Here is a 19,358-nt window from a genome sequence, read left to right on the forward strand (position 1 = left end):
ACCTCCATGCATTAAAGGTAAAAACCACTTAAATCCTTGCTTAATGAAGAGAACTACTACTTGCCTGAACAGGCTCTGTTCCAGGCAGCCTCTCCAGGCATCAGCTGTGTTAGCGCGAGGGCAGGTGGTGGGGACGGGCAGGGCTGGCACGGTGGCAGAGCCCAGCAGGTACTCACGTGTTGTGGAGGACGCACCATCCGCAGTGCGGGTCTCCCGAGCCCAGGCACTCGCTGCACGTCTCGTGCTGGCTGCACGACTCCACGGGCACCCTGGTGAGCTGCAGGAGGAAAGGGGACAACCTGTCAGGCTTCTCAGAACGGCTTGATGGAGGTGCCACCCTCCCTGTCCCCTTCCCCTGGTGCCCGTCCGCCCGCAGGGACTCCCGTGCAGCGCTGGGCAGGCAGGGGGATGGGGATGGTTTGATCCAGAGCTCAGCCTGATAGTAAAAGGGTTTTAAAATCACGGGGATCTGGGGAGTTAGAAGGAAAGTTAGGCTTAGTGGGCCCTGGGAAAATACCCTGGGAAAGTACAGGCCTTGTACTTGCTAGAACTGCACCTGTGTAACCAGTATATGATAAATGATATAATTGTTAGATATGATGATTGTTTAGTAATTAAATATAATTACTGTTTAATCATAAGAATAATCATGAGAAACTGTGGTCAGGGGGCTTGAGAAAGATCATGCTTGAATAAGATCAATGCATACAATAGAACAATATAAGTTTAATAATTAATACGTAAGTTATATAATGATAGAATATAAAATATGTTCAGCTCGAAAGCCATGTCGGAGTCAGATTTGGGTCTGTGGTACCCCTGATTCCCAGAGCTCTTCAATAAAAGCACCTGCATGTAATCATATTCCTTGATTATGTGTGTTCCTGAACGCTAACAAGCCTGGTGCAGTCCCTGTCCACATCCTGGTCAATGTCCCCTGTGGCTTTTCCCTCTCGCTGTAGCCCTTCATCACTTGCAGGATTTCCCAGCAATCAGCATATCAGGCAGGCTGTGGGGATGTGGTAGCTTGAAATTAAGTTCATTCATTGAAATTGGGCAACAGGAGATCTTCTGCAGCAAGGTAAACTCCCTGGATCTCATTGATCTCTCTGGTTTTGGACTCTGTTGCTTTCTGGCTTCCTGTGAGAACTGAGGTCTTGTGATGTCTTTGTCTCCCTCCCACGACCTCCTGCCACCACCAGTCCCCAGTGCCACCACTACTGCTGGTCCAAGGAAAGCATTAGCTCCACTCTCCATTGCCCATGCATCTTTCCAACCATCTCTTGTCCCATCCCTGGAGAGGGTGCTCCCAGCAGGAAAGGGGCAAAGGCTACCAGGCTGGATACTTTCTTGCTGTAGCCCTGCTTTTGCAGCTCAGAAGGCATTAGAGTAGGACCTGAAACACCCAGGTACTGCCAAAACACCGCATTTTATCATCTATTTTTCTTTTATTTTTCCTTTTTAATTAAGGTATTTCAGCGAGAGGTTTCAAAGGTTGAAGGGACTGCCCAGCCTGACCTCCTGTCTCACAGATTTTGAGTCCTCTTACGTTTTGTAAGCCCCTCACAGCTTTTGAAGCCAAACACACAATTTGGGCCCAATGACCTGATAGTCCCTTTTCCATTGAATAAGCTTCAGAGAGCCTCTGTAATATCCAGTCAATTGCTGGTGTCTTCACCCCAGTTCCTGTCAGCAGGGAGAGTTTATTCCCTCAGATGATAGAGTGTGGTATTATCCTGATGAAACGCCACTGAGAACTGCCAGCTCTAAACTGCAGAACAGTTACTCCTGACAAATGACGAGGGAATGCACCTGGATCCCAGAGACAATTTTTTACTTGGCACTGCATTCAGGAGAGTTTGCGCTGTGGAGTGATAGACTAAGATCCATCTTGATTGCGTCTGTAAATGAACCAAAAACTGGCTTTTTTTTTTTTTTTTTTTTTTTTTTTTTTAATTTTAATATAAATATATATCAGGCAAAATTCCAGCTCCGTACGAAGACCTTTTCTGGTTGTATCAGAAATTGTTTTTCTCACCCCTACCCACAAATCCCAGTTGATAGTCTATAAGCAAAAGCTGAAAATGTGCAGGTTTGCCTTTGGCAAGTGGCAGAAGCTTTAGAAAACTTCAGGTAGAAACACGATGGGGTTTATTTACCATTGCACCAGTGCCTGTGCCAAGTCACCCAGAGGAGCCAACTGCAGCTAATGAAAGCCTTTAATGAAAAAGTGAGGATGATGGGGGGGAAAACTCAAACAAAAACCAACACAAACTCGCTTTTCTCAACTGGATCTATTGCCGTGAGCATAAAAACATAATCAGAACAGACCACAGAGCAATAAAAGTTACAAGAACAAGACAGGGAGGGAGTCATTCAGACCCCTCTAATTATGGTGGCCCTGGCAGTGGTGAATTAATGGTTGGATTTGATGATTTTAAAGGTCTTTTCCAAGATTCTATGATTCTTTCAAGAAGTTTAAAAATTAAGATTGTTTGGCCATGAATGAGGTTGTTCCACCTTCCTTAAGCTTCTGATCAAGAACGTATCACCTACTCATAAAGAATAAATTTTATGCCTCAGGGTTTCACCCAATTAAACTTGTTGAACTCAACAGTCGGTGTAGAATCCAAATTCAAAAAAAAAACCCCAAAAATTATAACGAGAAGATACCAAAGGTATCACATTATAATTTATAATATATAATATATGTCACATTATAATTTGTAACTTACAAATTATAATTTATAAGGCTCACATTATAATTTATCATGTCAGCCATTCCCACCTCTTATTTCCACCTTAGAAAAATATATTGTGAGTTATTTTATCTCGATCACATCAAGCTTGGCCACTGTGGCCACCAGAGGACTTGAAGAAGGAGCAAATAATTTAGTTTTGAAAGACTCTAAATCTGCCATTCCTCAATCCAGATGCAATTCCCACCTGGTAATTAGAATTTTGTGAGCACAGTTGGGTTTGGCTCTGCAGTTCCCACCCAAACCACCCTCAGTTTGACATATGGTGCTGCTTGATTTATCCTCATTAGCTCTAGATTGTTCCATCCAACCTCATTTCTGAGCCAGTTTACACCTGTCTGGCAGAAGTGAGCCTTGGTTAAGAAGTTTAGATCAGAAAATGAACTTTTCCAACACCTGTTGATCCTGGCTTGAATGTTCAGAGTCAAAATCCACTTGAGGCTCGGATATAGGTACAAGAAAAGTCCTAGAGGACTGAAATTTGCCATTTCTTGGTAAATTGGTATAAAAAGAGTAGATAAAAGGTGGTCTCTGTATGTTTTATTAGTTAATTAGCCATCAAAGGATAGCCAAGCTCATTCCAGTGGCAGGAGGAACCTTCTGGGAACCCAGACTTCATCTTTGCAGAAATGTTTTCTTTTCATTGTGTTTGGGGATATTTTGTGGGATATGTGTTGATTTTAAGGAGCACACACCTGGCTCGTGCTGCTGTCCCAGAGCCCACAGGGATGTGTCACGACCTCTCCACATCCCAAATCCTGTCAATCCCACCAGAGTGTGTCCCCGTGTCTCTGTGTGCATTATTCCTGCCCTGAAAGTCCTTTTACTAGTTCACCTCTAGCAGCTTTATTGTGAGATTAATTAAAACTGTACCACGCTGGTAAATGTCTTGGGCTGGAAGTGTCAGACCTTCCAATTAATGCAGAAAGAAAACACAAAAAACAAAGGAGCTGCAACAGAAAGAAAAGCCACCTAAGGGTTGTCTGCTGAAAAGAGGAAGAACATCAAGCAAATAAGGCACATCAGAGGTCTTATTTTCCCTTTTGGAGCATAAGCTGTAATTAATTCAGCTCAGCTTTCCACATTGAAGGGTTTGAGAGCTGACTGTGTCCCTCCAGGGAACAGCCACTAAAATGTCAGCAAAAGGGAAGTCCATGCAGCCTCCCAGTTACAGAGCCTTGCTGTTATTCACTTGGATGAAGGGAGCAGGCAGTGCTGGAGGTGGAAATCTCCATGGCAAACCAGGCTGTGCTTACTCCCTCCACCCCTTCTCCATCTTTGGAAAGCCTGACAAACTCTTCCAGGTTATTTCCCAACCTTGGTGAGGGTCCCTACCCCTGGTTCTTCGTGGGAGTGAAACCTGGATTCAACAGTTTGCAGCAAATATCACAGAATCCTGGAATATCCTGGGATGGAAGGGACCCTCAAGGATCATTGAAGTTCAATCCTTAGCTCTGCACAGGACAACTCCAAGAATCCACCACATGCCTGAGAGTGCTGCCCAGACATAACCAGGGATTCAGCAGGGTTAGAAAAGGAAAATGTCCTTCATTTTGGGGCATTAGGAGCCAGTTTGGAGTAATTTATATTCCTGCAGTGGTCACAGCTTCACTGGTATTTTACTCTCACTGTGCCAGAGCAATATATGGATGTAAGAACAGACTGCTGTTGTTCTCAGGGCTTATATCCCAATTATTAGGAAAATATATGATATCAGGAAAAGGTTCTGCCCCAGAGGGTGGTGGGGCACTGCCCAGGCAATGGGCACATTCCCAAGGCTCCCAGAGCTCCAGGAGCATTTGGACAATGCTCTCAGGGATGCACAGGGTGGGATTGTTGGGGTGTCTGTGCAGGGCCAGGAGCTGGAGTGGATGATCCTCACAGGTCCCTTCCAGCTCAGGGTATTCCCTGACTGCATCCCCACATCTCCCCATTTTATCAAGGGGAGCTGAAGCTGGAAGTGAGGTCTCAGCAGCAGAAGGAAGAGCTGTCTCAAAGTCTCTGAAGGTGTGGGTTTATGGCATCTGAGCAAGTTTGAGGAGGAAGTTCAGGTAACACCTGCTCAGGGAGCAGCAGGTTATTAAGCACAACATATTTAGGCCCTGGGTTCATTGGAATATTGAAGATATGAAGGTAAGGTCCCTTCAGATGCCTGTCCACACACCTGGTGGACATCCAGGAGCTGCTGTGCTTCCAAAGATCTGCCCAGAGCAGAGCAGAGGGACAGATGATCTCTGTCCCAGTGAGATGCAATCTCAGAGCCAGGGTTGGAAAAGGGGAAGGTGAATCTTGCATCCTTCTCAGGGACAGAAAGGGAACAATGAGCAGGCCCAGCTGCCGTGGCTGCAGCAGGATTTGAAGAGGTATTTCACCTCATCAACACATTCATTCACTGGTCCCCAAAGAAATCATACATGGCTCACAAGGACATCTTAGAAATCTGGCAAAATCTGCAAAGTGCTCCTTCAGCATGGTTCACACAACACCTCACCTCTGATCCTACCTAAATCCCAAACTTCAGATTCCCCAGCTCCCAGCCTCCCTTCCCCTCCCTATTTCTAGTATGAATGAGTTACAAAAAGTCATTTAAAACAAAATGATTGAGTTTTTTGGATCTGATAGACAGGAACAGCTAATCCTGTTAGAAATTTGGCTCCTGCTTCTGCCATTATACATTCACAAAAGCTCCTGCTGTGTGCTCAGTCACAATTTTCTGGCTCCCATTTTTGACTTTTTTATTTCAATATACATTAATTCTTTTTCCCCCTTAAACTGCCAACATTCCGGTCAAAACCTAAATCATTGCTCAATCTCTGTTGTTATAATTGGATGTTAATACAGCGGCAGGATTTATTCACTCTGATGGACTAAGTTAATTTAAATGTACAAAAAGGCATCTTAAGTAGCCAATTTCCTTCCCAACAGTCAAAAGATACATTTCCAAAACACTGAACAGTGGCTCTGTCAAGCCATGTGGGTTCTGTGAATGCTGCTATCTTTCAAGGCTCAGCCAGCCCCAAAAAACTGCAGGAAGATTAAGAGTGGAGCTTATTTGATTTCAAAGCCCTGAATAGAGTGTCCATGATAATACAGTTTATTAAATAGAGGAAGGCAAAAAAAACCACCTGAAGGAAGCACAGGTTGAAGCACTTCTGCACCTTTATAACAACCAGTGAGGGTGTTCAGTCACCTGCACAGCATCCCAAGATGCTGACTTTATTCTGGCCTGAATGATGGACAAAGGGACTTGGATTTCCTCGGTCATGTTTGATATCCTGTGCCTTATTACCCGACCTACAGACCCAGTAAAAAAGCAGGGACAGGGAAAAGCAAAGCCCAGGGAGCTGAGGCACATTACCTATTTACCCTGGTGAGAAACAGGACTCACACACAGGGAGATGTCAGACTGGTGGGAGAGGAGCTGGGTTGGATCCCACTTGTCCTGCCACTTCTGCAGGATGAGCACACAACTTACCAGTCCCACAGGGACAGGGAATGTCATTTCTCATCAGACACCCCCAAGCTCTGCCTCTTCATCGTCGCCCTCTTCCCAGAAAATCCATGCTTACATCCTTGGAAAACTGGGGGCTTTAATTAAGGGCGTTAATTGGAAGCAGCAGTAGCTGTCAAGGACAAATGACACAATAATTAAAGTGGGGGTCAGTGTCCTGCTCCGTGGCAGGATAAATTACCTGATCAAATATCCTTGTTCACCAAGGGCCCCCTACCTCCAGTTGTGTGTTTGCTGTTCCTCCTCCTCTCCTGTCTCTGCTCTGGGCACCTTTGGTGAGGGATTTCTCCACTCTGGCACTGCCAGAGCAAATCCCCATTTCACAACCACACAACACTCACACCAACAGAGGTACACTAAGAAGATGAATAGAATGATTTGATGCCCACAGCCTCTGTGGCAACAGCTCCAGGAAACTTTGATTTGAGGCTGAGTGTTGGCAGCTCCCATTAGAAGCTCTCAGACTGAGATTGCTGCTCTTACAGCAATGAAATTTGCTTTGCACACCTTGCAGTGCAGTTCTTCTCTTCATGCACCCCTTGGCAGGACCCTGCCCTGCAGCTGGCTCAGAAAAACCCTCAAATCAAGGGTTTTCTGTGTAAACCATGCTGGGCTTCATTTCTCATCTATCAAGTCTGTCAGTCTTGCAGCTTGTAGGGAACAGCTCTGTCATGGCAGGTGTGAAAAGCAAGGGCTTTGCCTTCTCACTAAACTCTGTCTGCAACATCAGAGTCCAATTCTAAGCTAGAAACTCGTGCTCTGTTGAAGGAGAGACCTTTTGCAGGGTGGGATGTGTCTGCTCTCTGTTTCAGATGTCAAGCAGGGATGAGATAAATCACACCCTGGATGTGCCTGTGTCTGTTCACTGAATATAAAGCAGTCTGGACAGCCAGGTCAGGTGGAGACATTTACAATGTACACCACAGTCACTGGGCGAGGTGACTCCCACACCAGTGCCACACTTCATTTTCTGCTCTTCCTCAAATTTTGTCACCTCAAATATGTTCAGGCCTCCCCTCTTCCTAGTCGCAGCACCAGAATAACCAGTGGCAACACAAAATATATTTTCTTTAATGTCCTGGAGAGTGCTGTAGGAAATCCCCTGTGTTCCATAGCTTGTGAACCACTGCAGAACTCGGAAGCCCCTGTGTGGTGACAGGGGCTGTGTTTGAACAAGAGCCTTTCCCCATTTGCTCTGTCCCAGCCCTCACACCAACCTCATCCCTGCTCGCTCTTCTGGCTGTATTTACAAGGGAACAGACAGATAACAAAGATTATCTCAGTCCTTTTCATAAAGGTTTGGCAAGTTCCCAGTTTTCCCTGCTCAGCCTCTGCCCCGTGCTGTCCCCTCTTCAAAGAATTCCTCCTCTCTGTAGTGATTCCCTCCCAAAAACATCACTCCAGGAGGAGCAGGGGACACAGCATCCTGCTGGGAGCTTGGTTGGCATCCTGGAGATTGAAAAGTGTTTCACACACTCAAAGGTTTCAGTTCAGATTTCCATTGAATTCACCCATTTTTCCCTTACCATGGTTGCCAAACCCTTCCCCAGCTGGGATTGCATCCCATTGGCAGGGAGATCTTTAAATTTCCTTGTAAAAATCAAAGTCCACCAGCTCAGAGGTGTGGAAGGAGAGAAAGGTGATTTTACCCAAACCTGATGAAACCAACCACCTTCTTCCCCACCCTACAAGCCATCAGCTCTGGCCGATTTCCTCTGCCTGCAGCATTCCATCCTTGTTTCTCCCTGCTGCATCCAGGTACCTTCACATCCCCCCCAGCCTTGTTTACACCAAATCTTGATCCCCTGGTCAAGTGTTTCACTCTGCAAACTGTGAAACAAATGAGGTTTGGCTAAACATTTGTGTTCCAAAGCCTTCAAAAAAAAAGAGCTTCATGTCACAATTAATGCAGGGCCAGCCCAGCTTAATGAGAGCTGGTGCCTGTGTGGCCATTGGAGCGTGGCTGCTGAGCAAGGGAGAGGTTGTTACCCAGGCTCCAAAAAGGCTATAAATAGATTTAATTGGGACCTGTGAAAGAATTCATGCCACTGCAATGGGTTTGTCAAAGCCCAGCATCCCTTGAAGGCTCTTGGTGGAGGCTTGAACAGTTAAAACATACAGGGAGAAGTTAGGAGTTGTTTCTGCTGCTGATGGTTCTTTCCAGGTCATGTTGTTCTTTCCAGATGTTCCCATCACAGAATCAGAGAAAGCCTTGGGACCTTAAAGATCATCTGGTTCCAACACCCCATCAGGGGAAGGGATCCTTATCCTCAGTTATCAGTGAGCATCTTCCCATAGATTAATTCTCCTCAGCAGCCCTCTCAGGTATCTCACTGTGTCCATTCCCATCAATTCAATCCTGTCACCACTACAAATTCCATCTTTACACATTGAATATCTCTCTGGGCTATGAAGTTCCATCCTAATCCTCATTCTCCTGCCTGGAGGAACTTTGCCTCCTCTCTGTCCCCTGGCCCTCTCCAGGGTTTCTGGCTCCACCACTCCTGACCCAGGCAGTTCCTGAAGGACTGTGTTGATCAAACTCCCTTGTGCAGGATGCAACCCCTGCCAGCACTATCAGTCTACAGGAATTGGGGCAGTTTGATAAATGCCTCTTTTTCAGTACACAATCACATTTTGAATCCCCCATAATTCCACACAGGAACTGCTCTACTGGCTGGGACCAGCACTCCATGTATCCCAGTTCCTTCATCCATGGCCCAAAAGGAAAGCATAAGACCAGGGTAAACACATTTATGTCCCCAGCAGCTGCCCAGCCTTTGGCTATTTTCATTCATTCTTTCTTCTGTATTTTGTCTGTTTCTCCATCATAGCCTGAAGAGCTATTTATTTATTTATTTATTTATTTTAAATTTTGGTTTATCCTTGAAATTGCATTGTTGCATCCACAGCATGCTTTGCCAGGGATTTTCACAGATCCAGAGCCCACTGCTTGAAGGAATCACCTGCTTTCATTTGTTCAGGACTTGATTTTTCAACAGTTTAATTTCATGCCTTGTAATTCTTGTATTTGCAGAGGGGTTGAGCAGTCAGTTCCTATCCATCCCCTCCTGCCATTCCTGAGTTTACCAATCTCCCCAGACACCCCAGCTCACCTCCTTCAAGGCTGAGGAGCTCCTGCTTCTTCAGTCACCTCCCACATGGAAACCACCCTGTACCTCTGATCACAGAATCATTAAGGTTGGAAAAGCCCTCCAAGGTCACCGAGTCCCACCCAGCCCTGCCCAGGCCACCCCTGACTGTGTCCCCAGGTGCCACATCCACAGGGCTTTGGAGCACTTCCAGGGATGGTGGTTCCACCACTGTCCTGGGCAGTCTGTTCCAGTGCCTGACCACCCTTTCCATGAATAAATTTTCTTGAATATCCAACCTAAACCTCCCCTGGTACAACTTGAGGCTGTTTCATCCTGTCCCTGTTCCCTGGCGCACAGCCCGACCCCCCCGGCTGTCCCCTCCTGGCAGGGACTTGTGCAGAGCCACAAGGTCCCCCCTGAGCCTCCTTTGCTCCAGGCTCAGCCCCTTCCCAGCTCCCTCAGCCACTCCTCATCAGTCTTGTGCTCATCCTTTCTCTTTTAACAATTTATTTACCATTTTTAGCCACATATTGGGCAAAAGGAGAGGCTACGTGGTCATCTCTTTGTGGCCTTCACCACCTTGTCCCCTCCCTGGGCTCTCAGGCTCTTATCTCACCAAAAACTATTAAATCACTGCCTTTAGCAGGGTGTCACCTCTCAGTTTGAGCCACAGGGGCGTCCACATCCCTTAGGCTCATCCCAGGTGACAAACACAACACATCAGATTGACCTGTGATTGTTTATCAGAGGCAGGTAGCTCATAAAACTTGATTGTTTTTAGCTGATGAGTGTGCAGTGGCACTGATCTTCACACAGCTCCCCAGAGCCCACATCTCTTGCCACAAAAAGGGGCATTTGGATTGCTCCCAGACACTTGCACGCACTCCCCACCCCAATTTTTCTCCTCCTATCTCCTTTTACACCTCATTCTCCATGCAGTGCCCTCAAATCTCTCTGACAGGAGCTCCACAGGTAGCATCAATCAGAGTGATAGCATCAGCTGAAGACTTCTGAGGTCACACTGGTTAATCTGCAGCCCCAGAATCTTCAGATGTGAGGCAGGGAGAGCCGTGATAACGTTTGCTTGCAGCTGCTCCTGAGCAAACACACACCAGCCCAACCCACAGCCCCAAAATTGGGGCTTTCAGGGCTATCACAGCACCTCTGCCTCCCCAGAGCTCTCACCACCAGCAGCCTTCCTGAGGGTTTCACTCAAGAGTTAAGCAGGATTCAGGGAGAAAGATGTGAAGCAGGCTATTCCCAAACCCTTAAATTGATGGCTCAGTTTATTAAAGGAGAGAAAAGCAGACAGCACTTGTTGGAGCCCAGGACATCCCTCTGGCTGTCCTGGCTGTCTCCAGACCCTGGCAGGGGGCTCGGAGACCTTGGCATGAAGTCAAAAGGACCTGTGGCTTTGATTTTAGCCCGTGGAAAAAGCTGCCAACTCTGTGTGAGGAATTACAAGCCACAAGGGTTTGAGTAGTGTGGTAGTTGAGTTAACACAGGGTGAAAAAGTAGAATTTTGGGGCTTTTTAGAATGGGGTTCAGGGGGTCAAGATGGAGGGATTTGGGTGTGTCCTGACCTTCTTCTCCTTCTCCTTCTCCTCCATGTCTTGCTGTGATGGTGACACTTTTCTGTTGGTTTAAGTTAGAGACACACTGTCCAACAGAAATGATAGATATTGGCACGTTATTGTAAACATAGTACACGTAATTTTGAGTATATAATGTAAACTCTGCCCAAGAGGGCACACAGATTGCTGTGGCCTCCTTGCTAGACAGAGCTCAGCAGGTCAGAGAAAGAATGTTATAGATAAGGAAAAATAAACAACCCTGAGAAGCCGATCCTACGAATTTCAGACTCCTTCTTTGGCTGCACGGGCTGGGAAACGAGGACTTTTACACTCTTGGGGTCATCCCAGCACCAAGCACTCCCTGCTCAGCTGGTACCTGTGGGAGCCCTCAAGGTTTGGGGGGTAATTAGTGCTATCAAAAGGGGCAGTGGCCAGGCAGAGACACAGGCCACTATTTTGGGGCACATCTATTTGTCTTTAGATACCCCTGCTGTTTGTTTTGGCGTGGAATTAGAGGGAAGAAGATCCCAGCAAAGCCCAGCTCCCTCTCTGTGTGGTTTTAACTCACAAAGGGGGCTTGAAATGCAGAATTCCTACTGAGTGCAGCGAGGGCTGCTCCATCCCAGTGCCCACATTTCAGTGGATGAAGCACTACACGTGTTTTCCCAGCTTTCCCAGGCATTCATCTTGCCATAAAACGAAAGCCCAAGGGTGTTTAATTCAGGGATCATATAAATGCATAACTTTTAAGATCAGAAGGGACCACTACGTCATCTGTCCTCACCTCCTGTACATCACAGGCCACTACCCACCTCCTCTTAGGCTGAACCAGATAATCTGGGTTTAGCTGAAGCATCTTGCCTCAGCTGAAGACCTCCCATTAGGATATGAAGATACCAGGAGAGGGAGAATCCTCCAAATGGCAGCTTGTCCCAGCAGCTAATCACTCACACCCTTAAAAGCTTGCACGAGCCTTACTTTTCATGTGAATTCATCAGGCTTTGGATTCCAGCCACTGATCTTTATTTTGGTCTTCTTTTCCGGGTTGTAAAGCCCTTTAACCTGCTGTTTTCACCCCGTGAAGATGCTCAGAGACCCTGATCAAGTTATTCCTCAACGTTCCTACTGATAAATGAACCCTGAGATGCTTTCAAACCCTATGAGGACCTTCCCACTTCCTATAAATAATTTAGTCCTGCTTTTCCCATCTGGCCACAGACTACAGCTCTCCCACTCTCCTCCAAGGGTGCAGGATGATGTCAACCTGCTTCTACAACAGGCCAGACGAGGAAAAAAACCCTTTGGAAGGATGTGAAGGAATGGGCCCCTCATCCATTCCAGTCATTGCTTTCTAGGACACGTCTCCCACTTCCCAGCCTGACCTAAATTCCTTCCTGTGACACAGCAAAGTTTGTGTTTGTTTTGTCTGAGGGAGCCAAAGTGGCCCAACCACTGTGCCCTGGTCATGGCTAATGCTGAGCTAATCGTTGTTCCACTGAATATTTTATCTGTGGGATTTAATATCAACCTCCCGCTCATTCATGAAAGTTTTCAATAGATTTGGGCCCAATATTGATCCCTGGAGAATACTACTAGGAAAACCCTCTGGCTCTTTGAGAGCTGCCAAGTGTTAAGGCATTTCAGAGATCTCTTCATGCTATTTTTAGGGTTTGGGACTTTTTTTTTTTTAATGGGGACAGCCTGTGGAGTTGTCTCAAGCACTGTGTGGAAAGGTAAAGATAGGGCATCCATAAAGAAAACGTCATTATTTCCTTCAAGAATGGATCATTTCCTTACAGATTTGAAAAATATTTTATTTTTCATATAATCATACTGCCCAGATGCCATTTGGCCCAAATCAGGAGCTTCAGATTTATTCAACATTCCTTATTATTACCCCTTCTAGCCCTCAGGAATCATTGAAGCGGGAGGCTGGATGCTCCTAAATCATGAACGTGTTCCCCAGCATTTCAGATGTAGGATAACTCAGGTCTCAGGTGTGCAAGGTCATCCTCAGAAGAGCCATGCATTAACCAGTGCCTATTTTTTGTAGCTTTACACCTAAATTCCCTGGTGAAGAGCCCAAAGTTAGACAGGATCAACCTGGGCACTGGGAAACCTGTGGAGCTGTAAAAACCTCCTGACTCCTGGTAATAACCCTAAATTTAGACCTCTGCACGATCCCTAAGCTTGTGCTAAGCAGCAGCACACAAGGTTCTTATTCCTCCAATTAGTTTCATTTGTACTCTGGTGAATTTTTTCACATTTCTCTCCAGCCAAAGCAGAAAGACGAGACTCCCACTGCACCTTTCTTTTTATGGAACGACAGACCCGAAGCCCAGATTTCCTGGGGGAAAAAAAAAAAAAAAACAGCTGGCATGAGGCTCTGCAGAGAAACAGAACTTTTGTCCCTGCAGGGAACTATTCAAATTTGATTTGAGGTACAGCTTTGGTGCCGTATGAAACAGGGAGATCCCGTTTCAGCTCCTCCAGCCAAGCCCTGAGTTCACAAAACCCGCTGGCGAGCAGGAACGCTGTCCAGGGGGGCAGGGGCAGGGGCTGGGGATGGTGTTCTTGGATGACTACAAGGTCAACGCTGCCAGCTGGCCTGGGCACAAAGCACAGGGACCCAAGAGACCCCACAAAGCCCTTGCCAACTCCATCCAGGTGGTTCCCAAAGTGGCACCCTGAAAGAGAGTGGGATTAGCCCGCTAAGGCACCTTAAAGGAACCCTCCACCTCAAAGATCAAAGGCGCGCTGGCTCCAGGGCTCTGGTTACACCTGCCTCCCCTGTGGGCAGCCCTTACAAAAGGGTTTGGGCTGGGGGATTTGCTCAGGTGTGTTTCACAGGGCTCACCAAAAAAAAAACAACAACAAAAAAAACCCAAATAATACAACCCCCAAATACCCTTTTGTCCCTGGCCACAAAGGAGGGAGCCGTGCTTGGCAGGTAATGCGAGCGGACAGAAACGAGAGCAAGGAGCAGTGCCAGGTGCTCAGAGAGCACCTCTGAAACACAAGGCACCCTGTGCAGCTCAAAGGACTCTCTCATCCCCTCCACCCCCAGCAGCTGGGAGGGCAAAGCTTCCTCGCTGGTGGGGCAGCCCCAGCACCTGCCTGCAGGGCTGGCTCACAAGCAGGTGACATTTCTGCCTCTTGGCAGGACACTGCTGATCCTCCTGAACCCCTTTATCCATGCCTCACCAAAAATGAAGCCAGTGGCTTCAAAGAGTTTGGAATCCCCTGAACCCCTTTATTCATATCTCACCCTCATCCCAAAAAAGAAGCCAGTGGTTTCAAAGAGTTTGGAATCCCCTGAACCCCTTTATTCATATCTCACCCTCATCCCAAAAAAAGAAGCCAGTGGTTTCAAAGAGGTTGGAATCCCCTGAATCCCTTTATTCATATCTCACCCTCATCCCAAAAAAGAAGCCAGTGGTTTCAAAGAGTTTGGAATCCCCTGAACCCCTTTATTCATATCTCACCCTCATCCCAAAAAAGAAGCCAGTGGTTTCAAAGAGTTTGGAATCCCCTGAACCCCTTTACTCATATCTCACCCTCATCCCAAAAAATAAGCCAGTGGTTTCAAAGAGTTTGGAATCCCCTGAACCCCTTTATTCATATCTCACCCTCATCCCAAAAAAGAAGCCAGTGGTTTCAAAGAGTTTGGAATCCCCTGAATCCCTTTATTCATATCTCACCCTCATCCCAAAAAAGAAGCCAGTGGTTTCAAAGAGTTTGGAATCCCCTGAACCCCTTTATCCATGTCTCACCCTCATCCCAAAAAGAAGCCAGTGGCTTCAAAGAGTTTGGAGTCTCCTTGGAGAGCTCAGGGCACTTGGCTTCTCCATCTCAGGAGCAGAGGTGACCTTCTCATTGCTGCTCTTTACTCCTCCTTTTCTCCAGCCAGTGCAGGCACAATCACAACAGTGCTTCTCACCTGTGGCTCTCAGGCCCTTCCAGGAAGGGAACAGGGAATAAACAGGGATGAGAAGAAAGACAGACCTAGCACTGATGTGGCTGCCTGAAGGTCAAACACACTCATCCTTTAATTGGCATGAGAACTGACACCAGTTTTATTTAAGCAATCTGGCCACTGTCTAAATACTGCTGTGGCCACACATGGCCTGGCTAAGAAACCCTTGGATGCAGAGACTGGCTGAAGCACAGGGAAGCTGGGTGAGCTGATATCCCTTCTCCTGAGGTCTGGACACTGGGTCTGGCCTCCTTCCAGCCACAAAAGGCTTGTGGCATCCTTAGGATCAGCAGAGGTGCTGATACTCCTGAATCCCACTCGTCCTGAGCTGTTCCTGTGTGTGCACACCCCCAGCCTGGCAGCAGCTCACGGCATTTGTAAGCCCTGTCAGGTTTGTACAGCACAGCAAAGGGGCTGTGGGGAGCATTTCTTTTATTTATCAGATTCCATTTCACACCGGTGAACCATAAAATTATAACCACAGCTTTTCCCGGCCTGTTACGGATCTATGACATCTGTCTGTCTGTCTCTCTCCTGCTCACATGGGTGCAGCCTGGTGGCAATAATGGATGTCCTGAAGGAGCAATTTCACCTCTGCTTCCCGAGGATTACAGCCTGCCTCATCCCAAAGCAGCAATCCCTGCCCCTGGTTTATTAACCCAACAGCAGGCGTGGAGAAAAGCCCTCACCCGGCACAGGCAGCAGAGTGGTTTCCTCAGCATTTATGGAGAGCAGGAAATTAGGGATGTGTTATCAAGCCAGATGAGAATCAAGTTCAAATCTCACCAAAATAATAGGTGAGGAGGAGAGTTTCCTTCCAGCTGCCTGGGATTTTACCTAAGGAGAGCTGTAGATGTCCTGCTTTAATGCCAGGAGTTACCTTTTTGGCTCTTGTTTCAGAAAAACACAAGAGTTCATTGCTTTTGTCCCTTTACCTCCTCCAGAGGACACAGAGATTTTTTGGGTGTTTGTCCCAAAAGGAGGTGAAGGGAAAGTGAGGTTTAATGCTTATTTTATTTCTTGTTTCAGCCATCATTCCTTGAATCAACAACTCCAAACATCCTTTCCTGTCTGAAGATCTTATTTATAACTTTGGAAACAGAAATATTCTGGGAAGAAGGGAATACAAGCCAGGTAGGAGCCCAGCTCTAATCCCTCCCTGGCCAGAGATCCTTTATTTAGAATTTATATAATCTCCAGTTCCCTCCTTGCAGCCAAAGCACCTCTGAAATGGACACAAACTCCACCAAGGACTATTTCTTCCCATTCCTTATGAAGGGAGGTGGGATAAATCTGGAGCAGGCTTTTTTTTTTTTTTTTTTCCTTCCCCTATGAACAGCAAGAGTTAGATCCTATTTGCAGCTCCCAAGGATGCTGTGAAGCTCTGGGACTGCTGGGATTGCCTGGCGCTAATGGGGGATGTTTAGAAAAGCATGTTCTGAATCCCTGGAAACATTTAGCTCAGCTCAGTTTGTTTTCCTAAAAGATATGAAATATTGCTGAGCTGAGGGCTCAGAGCAGACATCTCCCCGAGGAGCTCTGTGACCTGAGTTATGCAGATCGCATTAGACAATCACGCCGGTCTCTTTTAGCTTTCAATTCCATGAATTTATAAGTAGTCACCAAATAGTTCCAACCATAATTGTCAGCCTGGGCTGAAAAGAGCTTAGCTAGGCACACAGGCTTTATGTGAAGTGAAAAGTTGTTGTTGTTATTGTTATTGTTATTATTATTATTATTATTATTATTATTATTATTATTTATTATTTATTATTATTATTATTGCAGACGGGTTTCGTCTCGCTCAGCTTTAAACTCCATTTTCTCTGTCAGGATGCAGATTTCACAAGACAAGTTGCCTGACCCGGTGACCAGGCCTGTAATGGGACTGGGACAGTAATTGCCATATTTGCCAGACAAGGATGAATTGCCTCTTCCAGATGAGCCACACAGACAGCAGAGATGAACTTTATCATCGCCCTAGGTGTGTTTTGTTTTCTGCTGATGCATAAACATCCCAGCAATTAGTTTGCTGTGTTAGGGGCTCCCTTTTCCACCTCATTTTCCTGAGGGTTTATATCAGAGTTTTTGTGGGCTACTGACAGCACAGGCTTTTAAGACAATTCACAGGGAAATAATGACTTAAAGAGTGCTCAGACATTGGAACCTTCCCAGGGAGGGTGGAATCACATCCTTGGAAGTGTTCAAACAACACCTGGATGTGGCACTTGGGGACATGGCTCGGTGTTTGCCTTGGCAGTGCTGGGTTAATGGTTGGTCTCGATGATCCTGGAGGGTTTTTTCCAGCCTGAATGATCCTGTGATTCTATGGCAATTTCTCAAATATTAATGCATGAATCCAAATTCTTTGCTGTTTTGGAATCTCTCACAGATTTAGAGCATTTGTGATGCTGGAAACTCTGGGAAAGAGGAGGATGTTGACTGGTGGTGTAAAAGATATTTTCCAAGCTGAGAGTAATTAATTCAATCCCCACCTAATTAGACCAGGTAGCAGGGCTTCAAAAAAGCCCCCAGTCCTCTCCTACTGATTTCACAGAATCCCAGAATGGTTTGGGTGGGAAGGCACCTTCAAGCTCATCCAGCCCCACCACCTGCCATGGGCAGGGACACCTCCCACTGTCCCAGGGTGCTCCAAGCCCTGTCCAACCTACCTTGGGCATTCCAGGGATGGAGCAAACACAGTTTCTCACTTCCTCCAAGACATTGTTCTGTAGCATCAGTGAGACCATCACTGGTAGTTCCTACAACTTGACCACATCTGAATCCCTAACTTCAAACTCAGAGTAGCCCATGAAAAATCATCAAAATTGTTTTTTTTTTGGAATGTAGACTGAACAGTTCCCCCCAGATCATGTCTGCAGAAATCATAAACCTTTCATAAAAGAATCTAATTGATTCAGTTTCCTATGACTCCAGACAGGTCAGATCTCAATAAAATTCCATTTCACCAGAACATTTAGTTATAGTTTAGAATTAACTTCTCCATTTCCTTGGCACTGTTTGTGCTTTTTAATTTACTTTTCCATACAGTTTGTCAAGCAGAAGTTGATGCATGGCCCCTCTTGCAAAGGATAGCTCAGAGACCAATTAGTCAACCCAGGGATGGGCAAACTCCTCCTAACAGAACTGCAGGGCTGCCACAAAATGGCAGCTAAACAAAGATCTATCTCGATTTTAAAAATATTAACCTTTTTATTGACACTGCCATCTATCAGAAGGTTTATTCTCTGAGTGACAAGGTGGGGGAAGCCAAAAGCTGATCTGAATGCCACCAGCTCCCCCATCGCCCCACAGATGGGGAGCAAATGCCCAGGGGTGCTTTTAGGCATAAAGGCTCACTAAGAAACCATTTTGGCAAAATAACAGAGATTAAAGCACGATTTAGAAGTACAATTTATTATCAAATGCTTCCTTAATTACTTAGAAATTGACAGATTTAATAAAAACTAATATCTAGCCCTCTCCATCTCCTATTTCTGCTGTCAACTCCAGTGAGATGCTTCATAAAAGGGGAAAGTGTCCTATAAAAACCAGGGCCTCGTATTAGGTATCTGTGTTTTCTAGCACCTAGAGAATGGTTTATAATCTGAATAATTTAAGTCTTCTAAATGTCTGGGCAGTTATTATTTTTTAAATTAAAAATCACATTAAAGCATTAAGCTGAAATATTATTTCATGTTTTCTGAGGGTGGTTTTTTTTTCTCTGCTTTTGCTTGCAAATGCATCACCAGGAATGTTGTTTCGAATGAAAGAATGAGGACTAAAACATAAATTACCACCTTAGTCCTTGTCCTGGGGAAATTCTGTCTAACAATGGAGAGAATCATTGCCAGGACCCACTGCAAGGGTTGAAATTAAACCTCTCTGGGGAGATGCTGGTTCACAGAATTCAGTCCACTGAGCCCTGACAGATTGCAAGGAGCTGTTTTTAGGCTCAGCACATCAGAGAGGAGGCAAAAAACTTGTAATTTGCAAGTTGTGCACCTGAATTTAGAAATGCTGAGCTGGTTTCGGAGCAATAAGAATAATCTTTTTTCCAAATAAACCTTTCCCCCAGAAAGGAATTAGAGGATCAGGAGTTCTGCTGGAAATACCTGTGGTAGCAGTTTATCTGGGACAGCTGGAGGGGTGGGAGGTGAGCAGAACTTGGACCCAAAGTACAGGAGATGAAGGGTCTGAGGCAGAATAATCCTCCAGAGATCATATTTTGGATAAATATATATGAGCCAGCATTAAGGAGTCATTAATGAGCAGAAGTCTGGGAGAGCTCTCTGCAGAACCTGTCCCTGCTTGAGAAATGATTGTCCCTGTTACAAGGGATCACTGAAATCCTGGATTTCACATTCCGAGAGGCAGAAATGGTGAGTGAGGACAATTAATTTTCACCTTTCATGAGAACAAGAGATGCTCTTCAAATTGTCC

General features: G+C 46.0%; 1 protein-coding gene across 1 annotated transcript in view; it reads right to left on the bottom strand.

The window, feature by feature from the left end:
- Nucleotides 1-19,358, bottom strand: part of PLXNA4 (plexin A4) — a 414,284-nt gene that overhangs the window by 148,691 nt on the left and 246,235 nt on the right. Inside the window, exon 4 of the mRNA XM_053977321.1 lies at nucleotides 177-277. Within this exon, the coding sequence (XP_053833296.1) occupies nucleotides 177-277 (101 nt within the window). The remainder of the gene's footprint in view (nucleotides 1-176; nucleotides 278-19,358) is intronic.

The sequence above is a fragment of the Vidua macroura genome, chromosome 5, assembly GCF_024509145.1.
Source record: "Vidua macroura isolate BioBank_ID:100142 chromosome 5, ASM2450914v1, whole genome shotgun sequence".
NCBI lineage: Eukaryota > Metazoa > Chordata > Aves > Passeriformes > Viduidae > Vidua > Vidua macroura.